This window comes from Gobio gobio (assembly GCF_949357685.1).
Source record: "Gobio gobio genome assembly, chromosome: 5".
Lineage (NCBI taxonomy): Eukaryota > Metazoa > Chordata > Actinopteri > Cypriniformes > Gobionidae > Gobio > Gobio gobio.
In genome coordinates this window covers 17,695,914-17,711,445 of record NC_137101.1, presented here as the reverse complement: position 1 = coordinate 17,711,445, position 15,532 = coordinate 17,695,914, and the positions used below count along the sequence as shown (strand labels likewise).

The 15,532-nt window shown below is 37.1% G+C and overlaps 1 protein-coding gene across 2 annotated transcripts; it reads left to right on the top strand.

Annotated features, from left to right (window-relative positions):
• Positions 1–8,015: 8,015 nt before the first annotated feature.
• On the top strand, positions 8,016–11,474 carry lum (lumican). Of its 2 annotated transcripts, XM_079816699.1 has the most exons (4): positions 8,457–8,477; positions 8,557–8,610; positions 9,293–10,198; positions 10,279–11,474. In XM_079816699.1, exons 3-4 carry the CDS (start codon positions 9,319–9,321, stop codon positions 10,431–10,433), a joined length of 1,035 nt encoding a protein of 344 aa, XP_079672825.1. In that variant the 5' UTR covers positions 8,457–8,477; positions 8,557–8,610; positions 9,293–9,318; the 3' UTR covers positions 10,434–11,474. The 2 variants fall into 2 exon arrangements, with proteins under 2 accessions (XP_079672824.1, XP_079672825.1); XM_079816698.1 differs by lacking the exon at positions 8,557–8,610 and having other exon boundaries at positions 8,016–8,477.
• Positions 11,475–15,532: the final 4,058 nt, after the last annotated feature.

Here is a 15,532-nt window from a genome sequence, read left to right as displayed (position 1 = left end):
TGGATGAAATCATGTACACCACTTTGGTATGCTTTTATCGTTTTGAAAGAGCTTTATAAATAAATGATTCATTGATTGATTGATATTATATATTAATATTTATTAATTAATATTTTAATATATTATTTGTTTATTCAGACCTTTTCAACATTTGAAAATATTATATTGTATTATCCCCTTTTAATGTATTTAAAAGCAAATATACATGAAGCCAAGTATAGATTCAAATGTGTTAAACAAAAGTAAAATGTAAAATCATCAAGACATGCTTTATGCACTTTTCACTAAATGATCACACATTTATCTTTGTTACATTTATATTAATTTGTATACATCTATAAAATGCACATTAGTAATCAGCAGTATGATTACCTACATATATTTTTACTAAAACATTATATATTTATATAGCCTATTATATATCAAATCAGTCCGATTTCATAGAAAATCAGCTTGGAATTGATTTGTTCTAAATGGATAGTTTAAACTTATTAATATAAATGTATCAAACTTACCACCAGTGTTGAGTGTAATGCATTACAAGTAATGTGAGTTATGTAATCAGATTACTTTTTTTTCAAGTAACTTGTAAAGTAATGCATTACTTTTAAATTTACAACAAAATATCTGAGTTACAAATAAGTAACGCAAGTTACTTGACTCACACCTCTCCTGTCCACATGTTGAGAAAAATCATGAGTAAGTGCAGAGGCGTTGTGTGTGCTGTGTGAACATGATGGTTATTGTATTTCAAGACTAAATGTGAGCATGCATTTACTCATCTCACTTGCACAAAAATAGATTAAATATTCCTCAAAATGAACAAAACAGTGAAATGCAAACTCAGAATATTACGCAAACTTGCATTAATTAAATGTTAAATTGTATAAAATGTAAAATAAAATGTAAAATGTATTTAATCTCACTTTATTGACCAATGCATTTGCTGCTGTTCTTTGATGATCCAATTAAACCATACTAATAAGCAAAATGACTTTAGAAAAACATCCCATTTATGTTAAATTTTTTTGTTGTTATTGCTGAAGACTTTCTTCCCCCTTGTCCTACTCTTCTGCGATTCAAAATATCAGGTTTGTTTTTTTGCATTTCCTTGCGTATGAGGCTTATTCGTTTCCCTTTTGGTGTGAAAGGGCCTTTACATTTGCCAAAAATAGAACTTTTTTTTTTTTTTTTTGGTTATTAAAAAACAAACAAGCAAGCCCAGCCCAGCTGAGAAAAAGTAATGCTAAAGTAACGTAACCCATTACTTTCCATAAAAAGTAACTAACGCTATTATATACTTTTTTCGGGAGTAACGCAATATTGCAATGCATTACTTTTAAAAGTATCTTTACCCAACACTGCTTACCAATGCCAAAGTGATTTTTCTTTCCTAACACAAAGAGAAGTATCTTCAAATTAGTCTAAAAACCTCACTGAATCATTGCTAGATTCACAAAATTATTTTTTCCAGACAAACCATCACAAATGTATAGTGAATATTTAATATATAGTGCACTGTAAACGGTTTGAGTAGAGCCAACTCAAACTAAACAAATTAGTTCAATCAAATTCACTTTTATGAGTATCTAAAACTTTATTTTTCTTTTGAGTTCACAAAACTGACACACTAACCTGAATTGTTTAATTGTTTTGAATTGTATGAACTTGTTTCTTTTAATTTAAACAAACTTATATTTATACTGAAACTGGGCTAGGATTTATATTTTCCAGCATGCTTTGCCATAACACTCAGTAAACAGTAAACGCCAAAATTAAGTGCAAAAAATTGTGTGCAAGATTAATGGTAACGTGGATATTTAGTAGTGTTTAATGTTTTGCTATGTTAGTTTAGAAGAGTTTCTGTTAGGTTGGTTTTACCATCATGGTGACAAGTGGAGCATGAGCTTATATAAAGCTGCAGTTCGTAACTTTTTGCGCTCTAGCGGTTAATAAACAGAACTGCATGCGTTTTGCGGAAGAACATTGCAGCCGGAGCTACTTCTCTCTGTTTATGTCAATGGCGAGTCACACAGGGACTGTGCTCCTCCACAGCGGTTCCTACCAGTCTGGCCTGAAATAGTCCCAATATAAACACTTATTATAAGTGTACCATAATGATTCAGGGTAAGACAAAAACACGGGTTGGAAAATTGATTCATGTTGTACATTCTCATTATATAATTTTTGTAAATCTTGAACACAAAAAAAGTTACGGACAGCAGCTTTAAGGACAGATATATACAGTATGTTAAATGTTATGTATTGCCGTACTCATTCATTAAGTGCTATGATATGCTAATGATATCAAAACGTGTTACCAATTAACAAGGTAGCATTTATTGAATTAGCTAACCAAGTTTCTACTACTAAAAATATTTAAGTTGATCATTTTAATTTAAATGTATGAATTACTCAAATATTTGAAGTTAAGAGAAATTGGAATGTATGAGTACAAAATAAAAATCAGCAAGTTCTGCTTACGTAAACTTTGAATTTCTTAAAGGTCCCATGGCATGGGTTTTTTAAATTATTTTATAATGTTTCCTGAGGTGTACTTATATTGTTAGTATTAATTTTACATCACAAAATGTCATAATTTTCTATCCTGATATTAGCCCTCTGGCTTGAATGCTCTGTTTCAAGGGGCGTGTCTGCTGTGAGACTTCAGTGAAAACGCCCACTGTTGTGATTCGCTGACATCTTTGCATTTGAAATGAGTATTGGATTATGTGGTGGAAGGGGCGTGGTTTAGCGGCACTCGTGGACCAGAGGGACGGAGAGCTGGAGAACGAGAAAGTTATATTGTACTGAGTTGTTGAGAGCGCTGTGAGCGCGAGTTTATTTTGTTTGTATCTGAGAGTTCTGAATTAATACGAGTCCAAGTCACGCCGTCCTGTCTTCTTCCTCCTTTTTCTTTGAACTTTGTTACACATGTGGAACCCCTCTCGAATACTTTTACTAAGTTTTTTTTTTACCATTACAGCTGTCGAGATGAACGATTCGTGAAAGTGTTGATTATAGCATTATTTATAGATCTTTTCCCATCACATGAAAGGCTGCAGTGATGAGCATTTAGTACACAGGCAGTCTGTTGATCGCTTGAATGCAGTGATCTTCTCATTGCAACGATATTTCTCTCACAAAATGCTTTCGCCACAACTAACAGCAAACACGACATCGATATGAATACAGTAAGAACTTCGTTGTGCAGCATAACAGCGTCATTCATTATAACGGCAGTTTGGGCAAGTGTGCAGATATACTCGCGTTGTGTGATTGACAAATCCGAACATTATAAAGAGAGTGTTCTTTGATTGCTCTCTGTAATCATTTAAATAACAGATTTGTTTCATGTTACTAACAGAAACGATGTGAAGTTGATCGTTTAACGTTAGTCACTGGCTTGATTCACTGATGCATTTCAGTATTAAACGATTTAGAAAGAAAGTCTGTGTGAACTTGAATGATTAGCTACACATCAGAAATCACTGATCACAGATCAGGCATTAATGAACACTGTTACTCACTGTTTGTCGCAGTGCTGTCGAATCCATATTGTAAAGTCTGTTTGTAAAGCCTGTGCTGACATTGCGAAACGGAATCCATTTTCTCCAAATTCGGCGGGCAAAGCAGAGGAAGGGGAGGTAACCTTTCCCCGTATGACGACATACAGGGAAGATTTCAGATCGGCTGTCTTCTCAAAGGCAGAGAAAGACACCCAGAACTCGGTTTACACCTATTGAAATTTCTAGCCATTTGCGGACCATATATAGGCTAGGGGAACTCGTTAAAAAACCTCATAAAATGATTTCATGCCATGGGACCTTTAACTTAAACATTTGATGTAGCTGATTGCAACTCAATTTTTTTTAGTTTTGCCAATTTATTTGGGTTTACAGTGTGCTGATTGTGACTTCAGTGTTAGATAGCATGACTGGTTAATTGAGCATAATCTCAAAGACATAGTGTGTAGTTAAGGTCTTAACTGTTCATAAAACCGTTAAAAATGAAGCTGACTGACTATCACTGTCTTTTACTGGTTGACCAAGGTTTGTGAACTCACAGTTTTGCTACTCTGGGTTTCACTGTAAACATAAGCCACCCTGCAAAGTTTTACAGAGTTTTCATTTGTTTTCTTTAGTCAGCTTTCTCTGCATTTTTTAAACCAATGTGAATTGTGTGTGGCTAAATCAGTGCATTGCTGACAAAGACATTGCATTGTAATGGGAACCATATGAGGTACTCCTCAGATATAATTAAACGAGTAACATGACTCAGCTCGATAAGCAGCCTGCAAAAAAAATGTTGGTTAACCTGACAGCATTAGGTTTTGCCAGTAAGTCATTTTCAAATGTCAGATCAGGTAGAAATAACACCTTAAGCCAAGAAGAGGAAACCCTGCAAGCTGTTGACAAGATCAGATCATTTTGTTAGGTTCATAATTTGTGGTTTAATTAACTCAGTTGGATTACAATATTATCCTTGTCTACAACCAGAATTGTCTGTCTACAAAGCATCCAGGCCAGGAAAATGGCTGGAAATTACGAACCTTGACTGGAAGTGTCTGGCGCTGTTAGAAACCAAGGCCCAGACGCAGTTGAGGTTGTAGACTTTCCTGTGCGCAGACAGAGGGAATATATCCACTAACGTCATTGTAAACTCATGTAGGTGAGATGAAAATAGGAAATGATTCTCAACAGAAATCCTCAAGGAGACAAATCTCCCAGTAAACACTTAAAAATGGGTCAATGCTGGAGCTGTTCATGGAATTGATGTTGAGAATCTTTCCAGTGATCTTCAGGAGGCTGAGGTTCTCATTTTCCATGTGTGTCTGCATGTGTCCAGACAGGAAAGACAGAGAGAACACAGCTGGACAACAGAATACTTACTGTATTATAGGAAATACTAACGCCATTGCTCAAGTCGGGCTGGCATTAGTCATGCTTAAAGGGTTAGTTCACCCAAAAATGAAAATTAGCCCATTATTTACTCACCCTCAAGCCATCCTAGGTGTATATGACATTCTTCCTTCAGACGAACACAATCAGAGTAATATTAAACCGAGGTCCTGACTCTCTGTGGTCATTAAAAATCCCAGGATGTCCTTCGATAAAGAGTAGGGGTGTAACCCCGGCATCCTGGCCAAATTTGCCCATTGGCCCCTGTCCATCATGGCCTCCTAATCATCCCCATATACCGATTGGCTTCATCATTCTGTCTCCTCTCCACCAATAAGCTGGTGTGTGGTGAGCGTCGCGGCGCAATATGGCTGCCATTGCATCATCCAGGTGGATGCTGCACATTGGTGGTGGTTGAGGAGATTCCCTCCTTCTATGTAAAGCGCTTTGAGTGCAGAGAAAAGCGCTATATAAATGTAACAAATTATTATTATTATTATTATTATTATAATATTAAAAAATGTCCTGGCTCTTCCAAGCTTTATAATGGCAGTGAATGTTGCTCTGTTTTTGAAGTCCATAAAAGTGCATCTATATCCATCATAACTGCTCCACACGGCTCCGGGGGGTTAATAAAGGCCTTCTGAAGCGACACGATGCATTTGTGTAAGGAAAATCTTTAAAAACTTTATAAAGTAAAATGTCTAACTTCCGGCGGACCGTCTTTTGTATTCAACTTACGGAAAAAGTGTAGCGCCAACCGCCTCTCGCAGTTCAAAATGCTTACGCTACGTCTGACGAGCATAACTGGTGTGCAATGTTGTCAGATATAGCGTAAGCATTTTGAACTGCGAGAGGCACTACACTTTTTCCGTAAGGTGAATACAGAAGACGGTATTCCCCAGTACTTAGTTTAACCTGTACAAAGATAATACACACTACACTCTAAAAAATGCTGGATTAAAAATAACCCAAGTTGGGTTGAAAATGGACTAACCCAGCAATTGGGTTGTTTTAAGCAAACATTTAACCCAACCGCTGGGTTAAAACAACCCAATTGCTGGGTTAGTCCATTTTCAACCCAACTTGGGTTATTTTTAACCCAGCATTTTTTAGAGTGTATATAGACATTAAAAATAAATAATAAATGAAAACAACAAAAACTTACACCAAAATTACCAAAACGTAAAAAAAAAAAAAAAAAATACAAATTCAAAGTATTAATAAAAAATATATTATATTATCTCAATGATACTAACATAACAAGATAAACACTTAAAAAACAAAGATAATTACCACCAGTTAACTGAGCATTTAAAGTTTAATAAATTACCTGGCACATAACTGTGACCATAGGGGTGTGTTCGAAATGGCATTCCAGAATGCGGTAAGCAAAATAAAAGTGCTTCTGTGCTTCTGCAGCAGATTTTTTGGAGCATTTTTTACATGGTTTGAGAGCAATTGCAAGTCCTGCATACCTGCATCAGGTACAGCTGCACAGGTTTGCCCTGACCTGCCCCTGCTACATAACTTCATACATGATGTCCAAACATGAGCTCAACTCCATGCTCTTGCCCTGGAGGCCTGACAGATGAGTGGAGAGAGTGAGAGTGGAGCGATGACCTCCAGGGGACATGACAGATGGGGAACAGGTGAAAAGGTTATAGTGCTGTTGACAGGCAGTCAGAAAAATCTAGAGCAATTTAAGACCATTCAACGGCATCTGATCTGTGGCCTAGCAGTTAGCGCACATACTATAACATGCCATGGTGCCCATCTTATCGTATTTATTTATTTTTTAGTAAAATTATGACCATTATGATGACCTACATTTTTATAATTGTTTATAATAATTGTATAATTTTCATTCATTTTGTTCACTTAATTTAATGTATTTAGGCATTGTTTTGAATTAAGACACTGAGTAACCCCTCACCTTTTTTTAAATGATGGCTACATGATTTATGTGTTGAAATTGTATTTAATTTAGTTTATTTTTACTTTGTTTTAAATCAACACACTCAATGAACCCCTAATTTATTTATTTTTATTTTAGTAATGTGATGACCATAGAAGTCAGTTTACAAACTTATTGCAATTCTAATTTATTCATTTAACTTTTTTTGAATTAATTTGACTTTATTAATGTATATTTTATTTTTGGAGTACAAATTCATTGTTTCATCATTCTTTCTTTTTTTTAAGTAAAATGATTACCATGGACCCTACATGATTTTTTATTTATTTGTTTGTTTGTTTGTTTGACTGTAGACAAATATATTGCTATCGTGATTTATTTATTTAATGTTTTATTATGATTTTATATTTTAATTTTGCGTACGTATTCCTTGTTACGCATTACTGTTTTGAATCAACACATTTTTGAATCAATACCATTTTTTTTGGTAGTAAAATGACCATGTAGAGCTTCGTGTCCTGTATGATTTATTAATTTAATATGTATTAATTATAATATATAGAATTGCAATCCTTTCATTTTATTACATTTAATCTAATTTATTATTTTATTTTACATTTGGTGTGCTGATTTTATCTCTATATTCTTTGTTGACTTTACTGTAATCTGACAGTACATAATCTCAGCTCCTCTGATAAAGGCTTACAGAGCCAACCTCTCATATGGTTTTCTGGATTTACTGCATTCCTAAGAGCCAGTGTGTGCTATTAAAGCCAAACTGACCTGCAATCAGCTCCGTCTTTCCTGGATCCCTCGTGAGTTCCAGCCCACCGCTGTGTGCGAGCTGCCCATCACAGAGGTCCATGACTACAGCCAGACAGAAGCCGTCTGGCTTTTATGAGGCTTAAGGTTTAAAAGATGGCACACTGTTTGATGATATACAATCTACCAGCTGTTAAGAATTGGATACACTCTCCGTTCAGATAGACAACACACTTATGTAAGGTTGGTTTGGCCCACTACCGTCTTATTTGGTCAATTTTTCCAAGTCTTATTTACAGCCTAGTAGTCTAATAGCAGACAGCTGTCATTGCAAGTATAGCCAATTTTTTTCTAGGCAATTTTCCAAATAGTTTCGTTAACCTTTGTTTTTATCAAGAATATTTATTTTTTATGAGAAATGCTTAGCATTGGCTATGACGGAACCGGTGGTCGAGGTGTTTGTTGGCTTGTTTGCGGCTCTCACAATAGTTGAATTGTTTTGTGGTATTGTTTGGAAAGGATGGGTTGGAAAAATGTGTGCGTGTGTGTGGCAGCTATACAGGTATATATATTTTGCAAACCCTCCCCAGTGAGTCTTTGCTCCCTTCTTTGTCCCACGAAGGACTACATGTCCCAAACTGCTTTGCTACACCTGAACCTTGTTAGAATCCATATGTATCACGGTGAACAACTGCCGACATCTACACACTAGAACCGCCTGACTTCTGTTTTCTATCAATCTTGGGCGACTAAGGTCTGGCTTGAGTGTCTCTCTCTCTTTTTCTCTCTCTCTCTCTCTTGCTGTCTGCTCTCTCCCTCCCTTACTCTTTCTCTCCAGAGTCCTCGGGCCGCACACAACTCTACCTGAAGTCGTACACAGAGAGAGAAGCAGGAAGGTAAGGATATCTAGCATCTGAAAGCTCATGCTCGCTTTTGTTCTGTCTGGATGAGATTATCAGAAAATCTGCTTGGCAGATTTTTGGGGTGGACTGAAGAAACAGCATGATCCTATTGCGGATATTCGGCTTGGTAATGTTTGAGATGCTTCCAGTTCTATCAAGTACATTTTTGGTCTAATCATTGTATTAAGTTTTTATACATAATTCAATTTGATAATTTATGAATGCATGAGTAGAAAATAATTATGAAGCATGCATGAATTTCTATGTTGTGCTTAAACAGAGAGATTTTGCAGTATTGGATTTAATTTGGCACAACACAAATACTGTGTTGCACAATTCCGTGAAATATTAATTTATTAGCCCATATTACAAAAGTACACTTGCATTATCATTATTCATTTGCAATTCAATATTAATTCAGCATAGCGCTCAAAGACAGAGGAGGCATAGGTATGAAGTAACATTAATGTAACTTGAGATGATCTTGGATCTGTACTTAAGCAATGTGGGTCTAATTTGTGTGGGGAGGAATGTCTGTCTGGGCCTTTTTACGCTCTTGAGGATGAAGTCATCAATTTCCATTAGAAGAATGTCTCTGGATTTTGTTTATGTCTGAGGTCCACAGTAGAAAGTTCTGTTATTCTTACACTTTTTTTTTTCACGTAATATTATATAACCAAAGAAGCCTCTTCTCTTCTCTTCTCTTCTCTTCTCTTCTCTTCTCTTCTCTTCTCTTCTCTTCTCTTCTCTTCTCTTCTCTTCTCTTCTCTTCTCTTCTCTTCTCTTCTCTTCTCTTCTCTTCTCTTCAGGTTCGATTCGTCCGAGTTGTGCAGACATGTTTGCTCTGGGCTCCTTCCTATTGGCAGGGCTGGTATGTCAGAGTTTGGGTCAGTATGAGTACGATGACGAATACTACATGCCCTACTCACAACTGGAGGCAGCATCATCTCCCAATTGTGCCCAGGAGTGCGAATGTCCCCACAGCTTCCCCACAGCTATGTACTGCAACGACCGCAACATGAAATTTGTTCCCATTGTGCCAACTGGAATCAAATACCTCTACCTACAGAACAACGTCATTGAGGAGATCAAGGCCGGCGTGTTCGATAACGTCACCGACCTTCGCTGGCTCGTCCTCGACAACAACAACATCACCAGCGACAAGATCCAGGCTGGTACCCTTGATAAACTGGGCAGCTTGGAGAAGCTCCTCTTCAGTAATAATAAGCTGACCAAACCCCCTGGTCTTAGTTCGAAGTCTCTGGATGAGTTGAAGCTGGTTGGTAACCAGCTAAGCTCGTTCCCTGCTAACACCTTGTCTGGGATGGAAAACCTGACCACCCTTCACCTGTCCAAGAACAAGCTGACTACTGAAAGCATCACAGGTGCCTTCAAAAGCCTGAAGTCCCTCGTTCTGCTGGACGTGAGCGAGAACAAGCTCAAGAAACTGCCCTCGGGAGTTCCAGCTTCGCTTTTGATGCTCTACGCCGACACCAACGACATCGATAGCATCCCTAGTGGCTACCTGGCCAAGCTACCGCTCCTGCAGTACCTGCGTGTCTCCCACAACAAGCTGGTGGACTCTGGAATCCCGGCAGGTGTGTTCAACGTGTCCTCTCTCCTTGAGCTTGACCTGTCTTTCAACAAGCTGAAGACCATTCCAGAGATCAACGAATCGCTTGAGCACCTGTACCTGCAAGCCAACGAGATAAGCAGTAAGTCTTTCTCTGTGTCCGTCTGATCAAGCAACATATTTTGCATGGTTTTTACTCCCTTTCGACTTCTGTTTCTTCAGAGTTTGACCTGACGAATATCTGCAAGTTCAGCTCCCCGGTCAACTACTCTAGACTGAGGACCCTGCGCTTGGATGGAAACAACATCACGCACAGCAGTATGCCAGATGATACAGCTAACTGCCTACGCCAGGCCTCAGAGATCATCTTTGAATAGGGTCACATCCCACCAGTAGTTCATCAAACAAATTAAGGCTGTTGCTCTTATTAGACACGCTGATTGACATCTGCACGTCTTTACTCATGATCCTGGCAACAACATCTGGTAACTTGCACGTTGACGACAATATCTACTCTCTAAAATGTTGATGAACGCATTTGTATGAAAAATGGGCAGCAATAGTCTGGAATCTTGAAAATCTTGCACATAAAATATCAGTCTTGTATGATATTGTATGAAGAGTAGTAGTTGAATTTGACAATATAGTCACATCTAAAGAGAGACATATTTGTGCAAATTGTGAATATCCCAGTGTGCACTCTATAAGAAGTTGCACTGTATGTCATCTAACTGCATCTTAATATTTCCGCATGTTAAACACCTTAATCACTCAAAATTGTAATCATGTTATTAACAAGCCTGCCGGTAAGGAAAATAGATTGTTTAGAGTAAAAGTTATGAAAAATAGCTACTTGTATATAAAATGGCTAAATGCGCAGCAATGTTGAAATCTATCTAGAACTGAAATATATTGCTGGACACTGAGTGAATTTGCTGAGGTTTAGCTAACTGTTACCTAAATTGTACGTTTTTTTTTTTTTATTTAACTGAGGAATTGCAGTGCCAAAATGTTGTATGACTAGCAAACTAGTAGCAGCTTGAATTTCTGAACACTGCCAACATTTATACCATATTCTACTGTATCTGCATGCAGTTCATCTTTAATTTTGTAACTGTAATTGCTTTCACTTCAATGGTAAACAGCATTGCATTTTTGTTGATGTATTCAATACAACATTTCACATCATCACAATGTTAGTCAAATCATTGAACCACAAGATTACAGTAACCTTGGCAGACTATTGTAAAAGTTGTACGTTCCCTGATTCGTTGTTGTTCTGTTTTGTCTTTCAAAAATACCAAAGCAGTTTGTTCATCTTTAATTGAATAAACCAGATTTCTTACATGTGTGGGGGGATATTGATGGAATCAATCTTGATAACAAAGTCACATGTAGAAATAAATATATTAATATTATACACAATATTCTAATAATTTTGCCAAAAACATTTTTAAATTGGGATTGTTGTATTGATCCTGACCTCAACAATGTTTTCAGATATGAACACAAGCTTATTAGTCATTTACGCTACATTTTATCATGGGGAATTCTTTGAAGCATCATCACAGGAAATCTTAAGATATCATGGTCACACTTTAGATCAGGGTTTTGCCTGCTTTTGCCTCAATAAACTCCTAATTACTGCGTATTAATAGTTGATAGGTAGTTTTTAAGTTAAGGTATTGGGTTGGGTAGGATTAGGAGTGTAGAATATGGTCATGCAGAGGCATTACTATGTGCTTAATAAGTAATAAACAGCCAATAACCAAGTAATATGCATGCTAATAAGCAACAATAATAGTGAGAATTGGACCCCTAAACTAAAGTGTTACCGATATTCTAAATCTAGAATCTAAGTCATTAGTATCTTATGATGCATAAACATAAGGGCATCAATTTTGATTTGTCTAAATGTAATTAGGCTTGATTCTAGCCTCTACAGATACTAAACACAAAATAGTTCCCTTTACGCACATGCGAGATACTCAATATTTTATTATTTTTGACTTGGATGTTGATCTTCTAGCTTGACTCATGTGGATTTCCTTTTCTCTGCCCTGCTGTCTGGGATGGAAAGAAACTTCTGGTATGAATCTGTCCTCCATTCTTCTCCTTTCTGGCCAGTCAACCAGACTCATGGATGGACAAAGTTCTATGAGTTTTGTTCTTTTTGAAGCAGAGTCATGATGACAGAACTACTTCTTGTAGGAAACGTGTTCTCTTGATGTCTCTATCTGAAGTATAGGCTGTGAATATAAATATAGTGATTGTAAGATGAAAAGGCTTTGGCATATCCCCTGGCAGTACACAAACATTTAAGTTAATACTGCTTTCGAACATATCAAATCATTCTATTAAGGGCTTTAGTAGGGATTATTGAAGTAGTTTTACGATATATGTTCTATTTTTGTCCATAAATCCCAGACTATGATCAAATTATCGAAAAATTCAGTATACTGAATTTGATGACAAACTTGATGAAGTATGCAGGTGTGTAAATACTACACTCTAAAAAATGCTGGGTTAAAAACAACCCAAGTTGGGTTGAAAATGGACAAACCTAGCGATTGGGTTATTTTAAGCAAACATTTAACCCAACCGCTGGGTTAAAACAACCCAATTGCTGGGTTTGTCCATTTTCAACCCAACTTGGGTTGTTTTTAACCCAGCATTTTTTAGAGTGTACATGGCCAACTACATCTGCTAATGCCATGTTGACATTATCTGTTGACCTGTGATGAAGGCCTAATAAAAAACAATTTACTTCGGTGTTAAACAAGTACAATTTAGCCCTAAGGAACTTGTGCTTAGAACCCTTGTACTTCAAAAGAGCTGCTCAATTTGCAGTTCTACACCAGTTTTGGTCACATGTAGCTGGTATGTTCGCATATTCAGACTGAGGGCTAGTATTTGGGTGAGCTGTAAACATTCATTCCCTTCCTCAGCTCAGGACATACCTTGGATGGATCGAAAAACAGCCCAACATTTGGTCCATTCTTTCCCTTTTCCAACCATCTGCTCCCATCTGTCTCTCCATCCTGAACCACACCTTCATGACAGGCACTTCAAAAGTTGCATTTAACGTAACTACACATCTCTCTGCACAAGTCTGAGCTAGCACTAAAAATGAGTGTTTTATTTAAAACGGTAGAGTTGCAGGCAGACAACCCAGCATTCCAGAGGAATGGAGGGTCTGGGGTGACCATCTGATAGTTATACTGAGAGGCATTGTGGGAGTTCTTTTGTCCATGTGTTAGAAACAGATGATGGATAGGCAGTTCTGGATTTTCGTTTGAAATATCTTTGCAGCAGCCTGAGCATTTAAGTTCACCACAAGCTGATGTTGCAGGACCAACCACAAAAAAACTTTTTATTGCTTTTGTTGTTCCAGATGTTGATGATGAAATGCAGTTTTCTAGTGTCCTCACCCTCAGTCTTTCGAAAACCCATATGACTTTCTTCTGTGGAACATAAAAATAGTTAATTATGCACAAATAAATAATTCAGAATAAGATCAATGAATTTTAAATGTCTTGTAACGTTTGATAGAAGAAAGCAAGTCGAAATGTGAAATTTACATTTTTAGGTGAATTATTCCATAACCGACAGTCAAAGTGCTTTGCAAATATACCTTTGCTAGGGCACCGCAAAGATGATAAAAATGTAATGTTGCTGTGTCATATGTTTTATGTGAATGGGCTTGTCGGCTGTGCAATTGAGGTCTTGCTAGAAACTCACAGCCTGTTATTCAGAGTCTACTGAACACTGGAGAGACTTTGTGGGGGAAGAGACCATTGTGATGTTTCTTAGCTCTCCCTCCTACAGTTGATCTCTTGAGAAAGAGGACACAAGAGTTTCTCGACTGTTGTGTTGCACTGTCATGCTATGTGAGAACATTAAAAAAAACTTGTAAAGTAAACACAGGTTCCCTGATGGTATGAAATCGGTTTATTTGCAACATGTGAAATTGTTGTCAGAGAGTCATAAACTGTGGCTCTGGACAGCTAAATGTATCTTTAAAGTTGGCATACAAGGTAAATTCACCCTGTCTTTTTTCCATATTGTAAGCTATTTTCTGTGAATGTGCGAGATTTCCGAATAACAAAGTACAGTAAATGGTAAACCTATTTCCGCATATAACTATATGTTAAAATAATTACGTAAGAAATGCCAGTTTGCAATATCAAGCAGCATAACGAGTTGATTTGTTTTGTTCAGCTAAAAATAACTGGAAGCAGATGACACAGGAAGCCAGATACATTCAATTTACAAATTGCCGCACCCACTCTTACATTTGAAATACAATAATTTATTCATATATTTTTCAAGCTTGCATTCAGATTTGCCAACATACAATCAATAACCGATGGATAGAACCAAGACTCTGCCTTTTTTCTTCTTCGGTAATCGTGAATTTAAATAAGAATATTGAGAAGCTGCATAATATCTGTAAATTGTGATGGTAAGTCTGGCTTATTTCTGTGAATTGGTTCTTTCAAACAGTTTGTTTAGAGAAATATGTTGAGTCACCAAACCTAAATCAAGTTGTTTTAATGACACATTGGCTTAAGAATTGTTCTCGGCTACATTTCAGCATTGTAAACCTGAGATCTTAAAGACCATTGGTACCAATGGTTTCTACAATGGCTTGCATGCTTTTGGGAAAAGCAGCCCTAAACAGGTAAAGCCGCTTTGTGATTGAATCATTCAGATTGATTTTGTGAAATGGTTGAACCAATTAATTGAAAAGATGTGACTCAAAAGAATTTAATCATGAATTAAACATTGCTGGTGTAAAGAGAAAAATTGCTTTTGTGGAGCTTTTTGGGCATGGCCTAACATCTGGAGATCTGAAAGTGCATGTGTGCTTTGATTGTGTGAGATCTGATGGTACCAAATATTTAAAGACAGAAATCACGAATCATCTTTTATTCCAGACAATAGCATCCTTTCAATAGGACAACATTTTACTTCTTTTTCAATGGGATTTGTGCATTGGTGACTTTAATCAGTGTCCTACCCAAATCAAAGACCTCCTATATTCCACTTTCCTCTTCTCAATCTTGAAATGTCTACAACAGGATCCAGATGTTGAAACAGATGTCGCCTGGTTACTACACACTGCCCTTTCATTCATTGTGAAGATAAGCACAACTCAAAGAGAGAGAGAGAGACCTACTGGGAAATGGTAAGAGTGCTGGATTAACCCTCTAACATCATTGTAATTTCACCAGTTTTTGCATTCCAGCTTAATTCCACCTTTCACAGGTTGGGACGAGTCTCCATCAGTGCAAAATGACAGCCTGATGATGTGCATTGCTCTAGGGCGGCCTAGTTTAATGGGGTAAATGATCCCTCAAAGTTGTCAGTGATGGAGATGAGATATGTCTGTTGAAAACAAAGGGTTAAATGTCTCGAAGCCACCCGCGAGTGTCATATTTGACAAGGGCCCCCACATCCTCCACAGACCCTT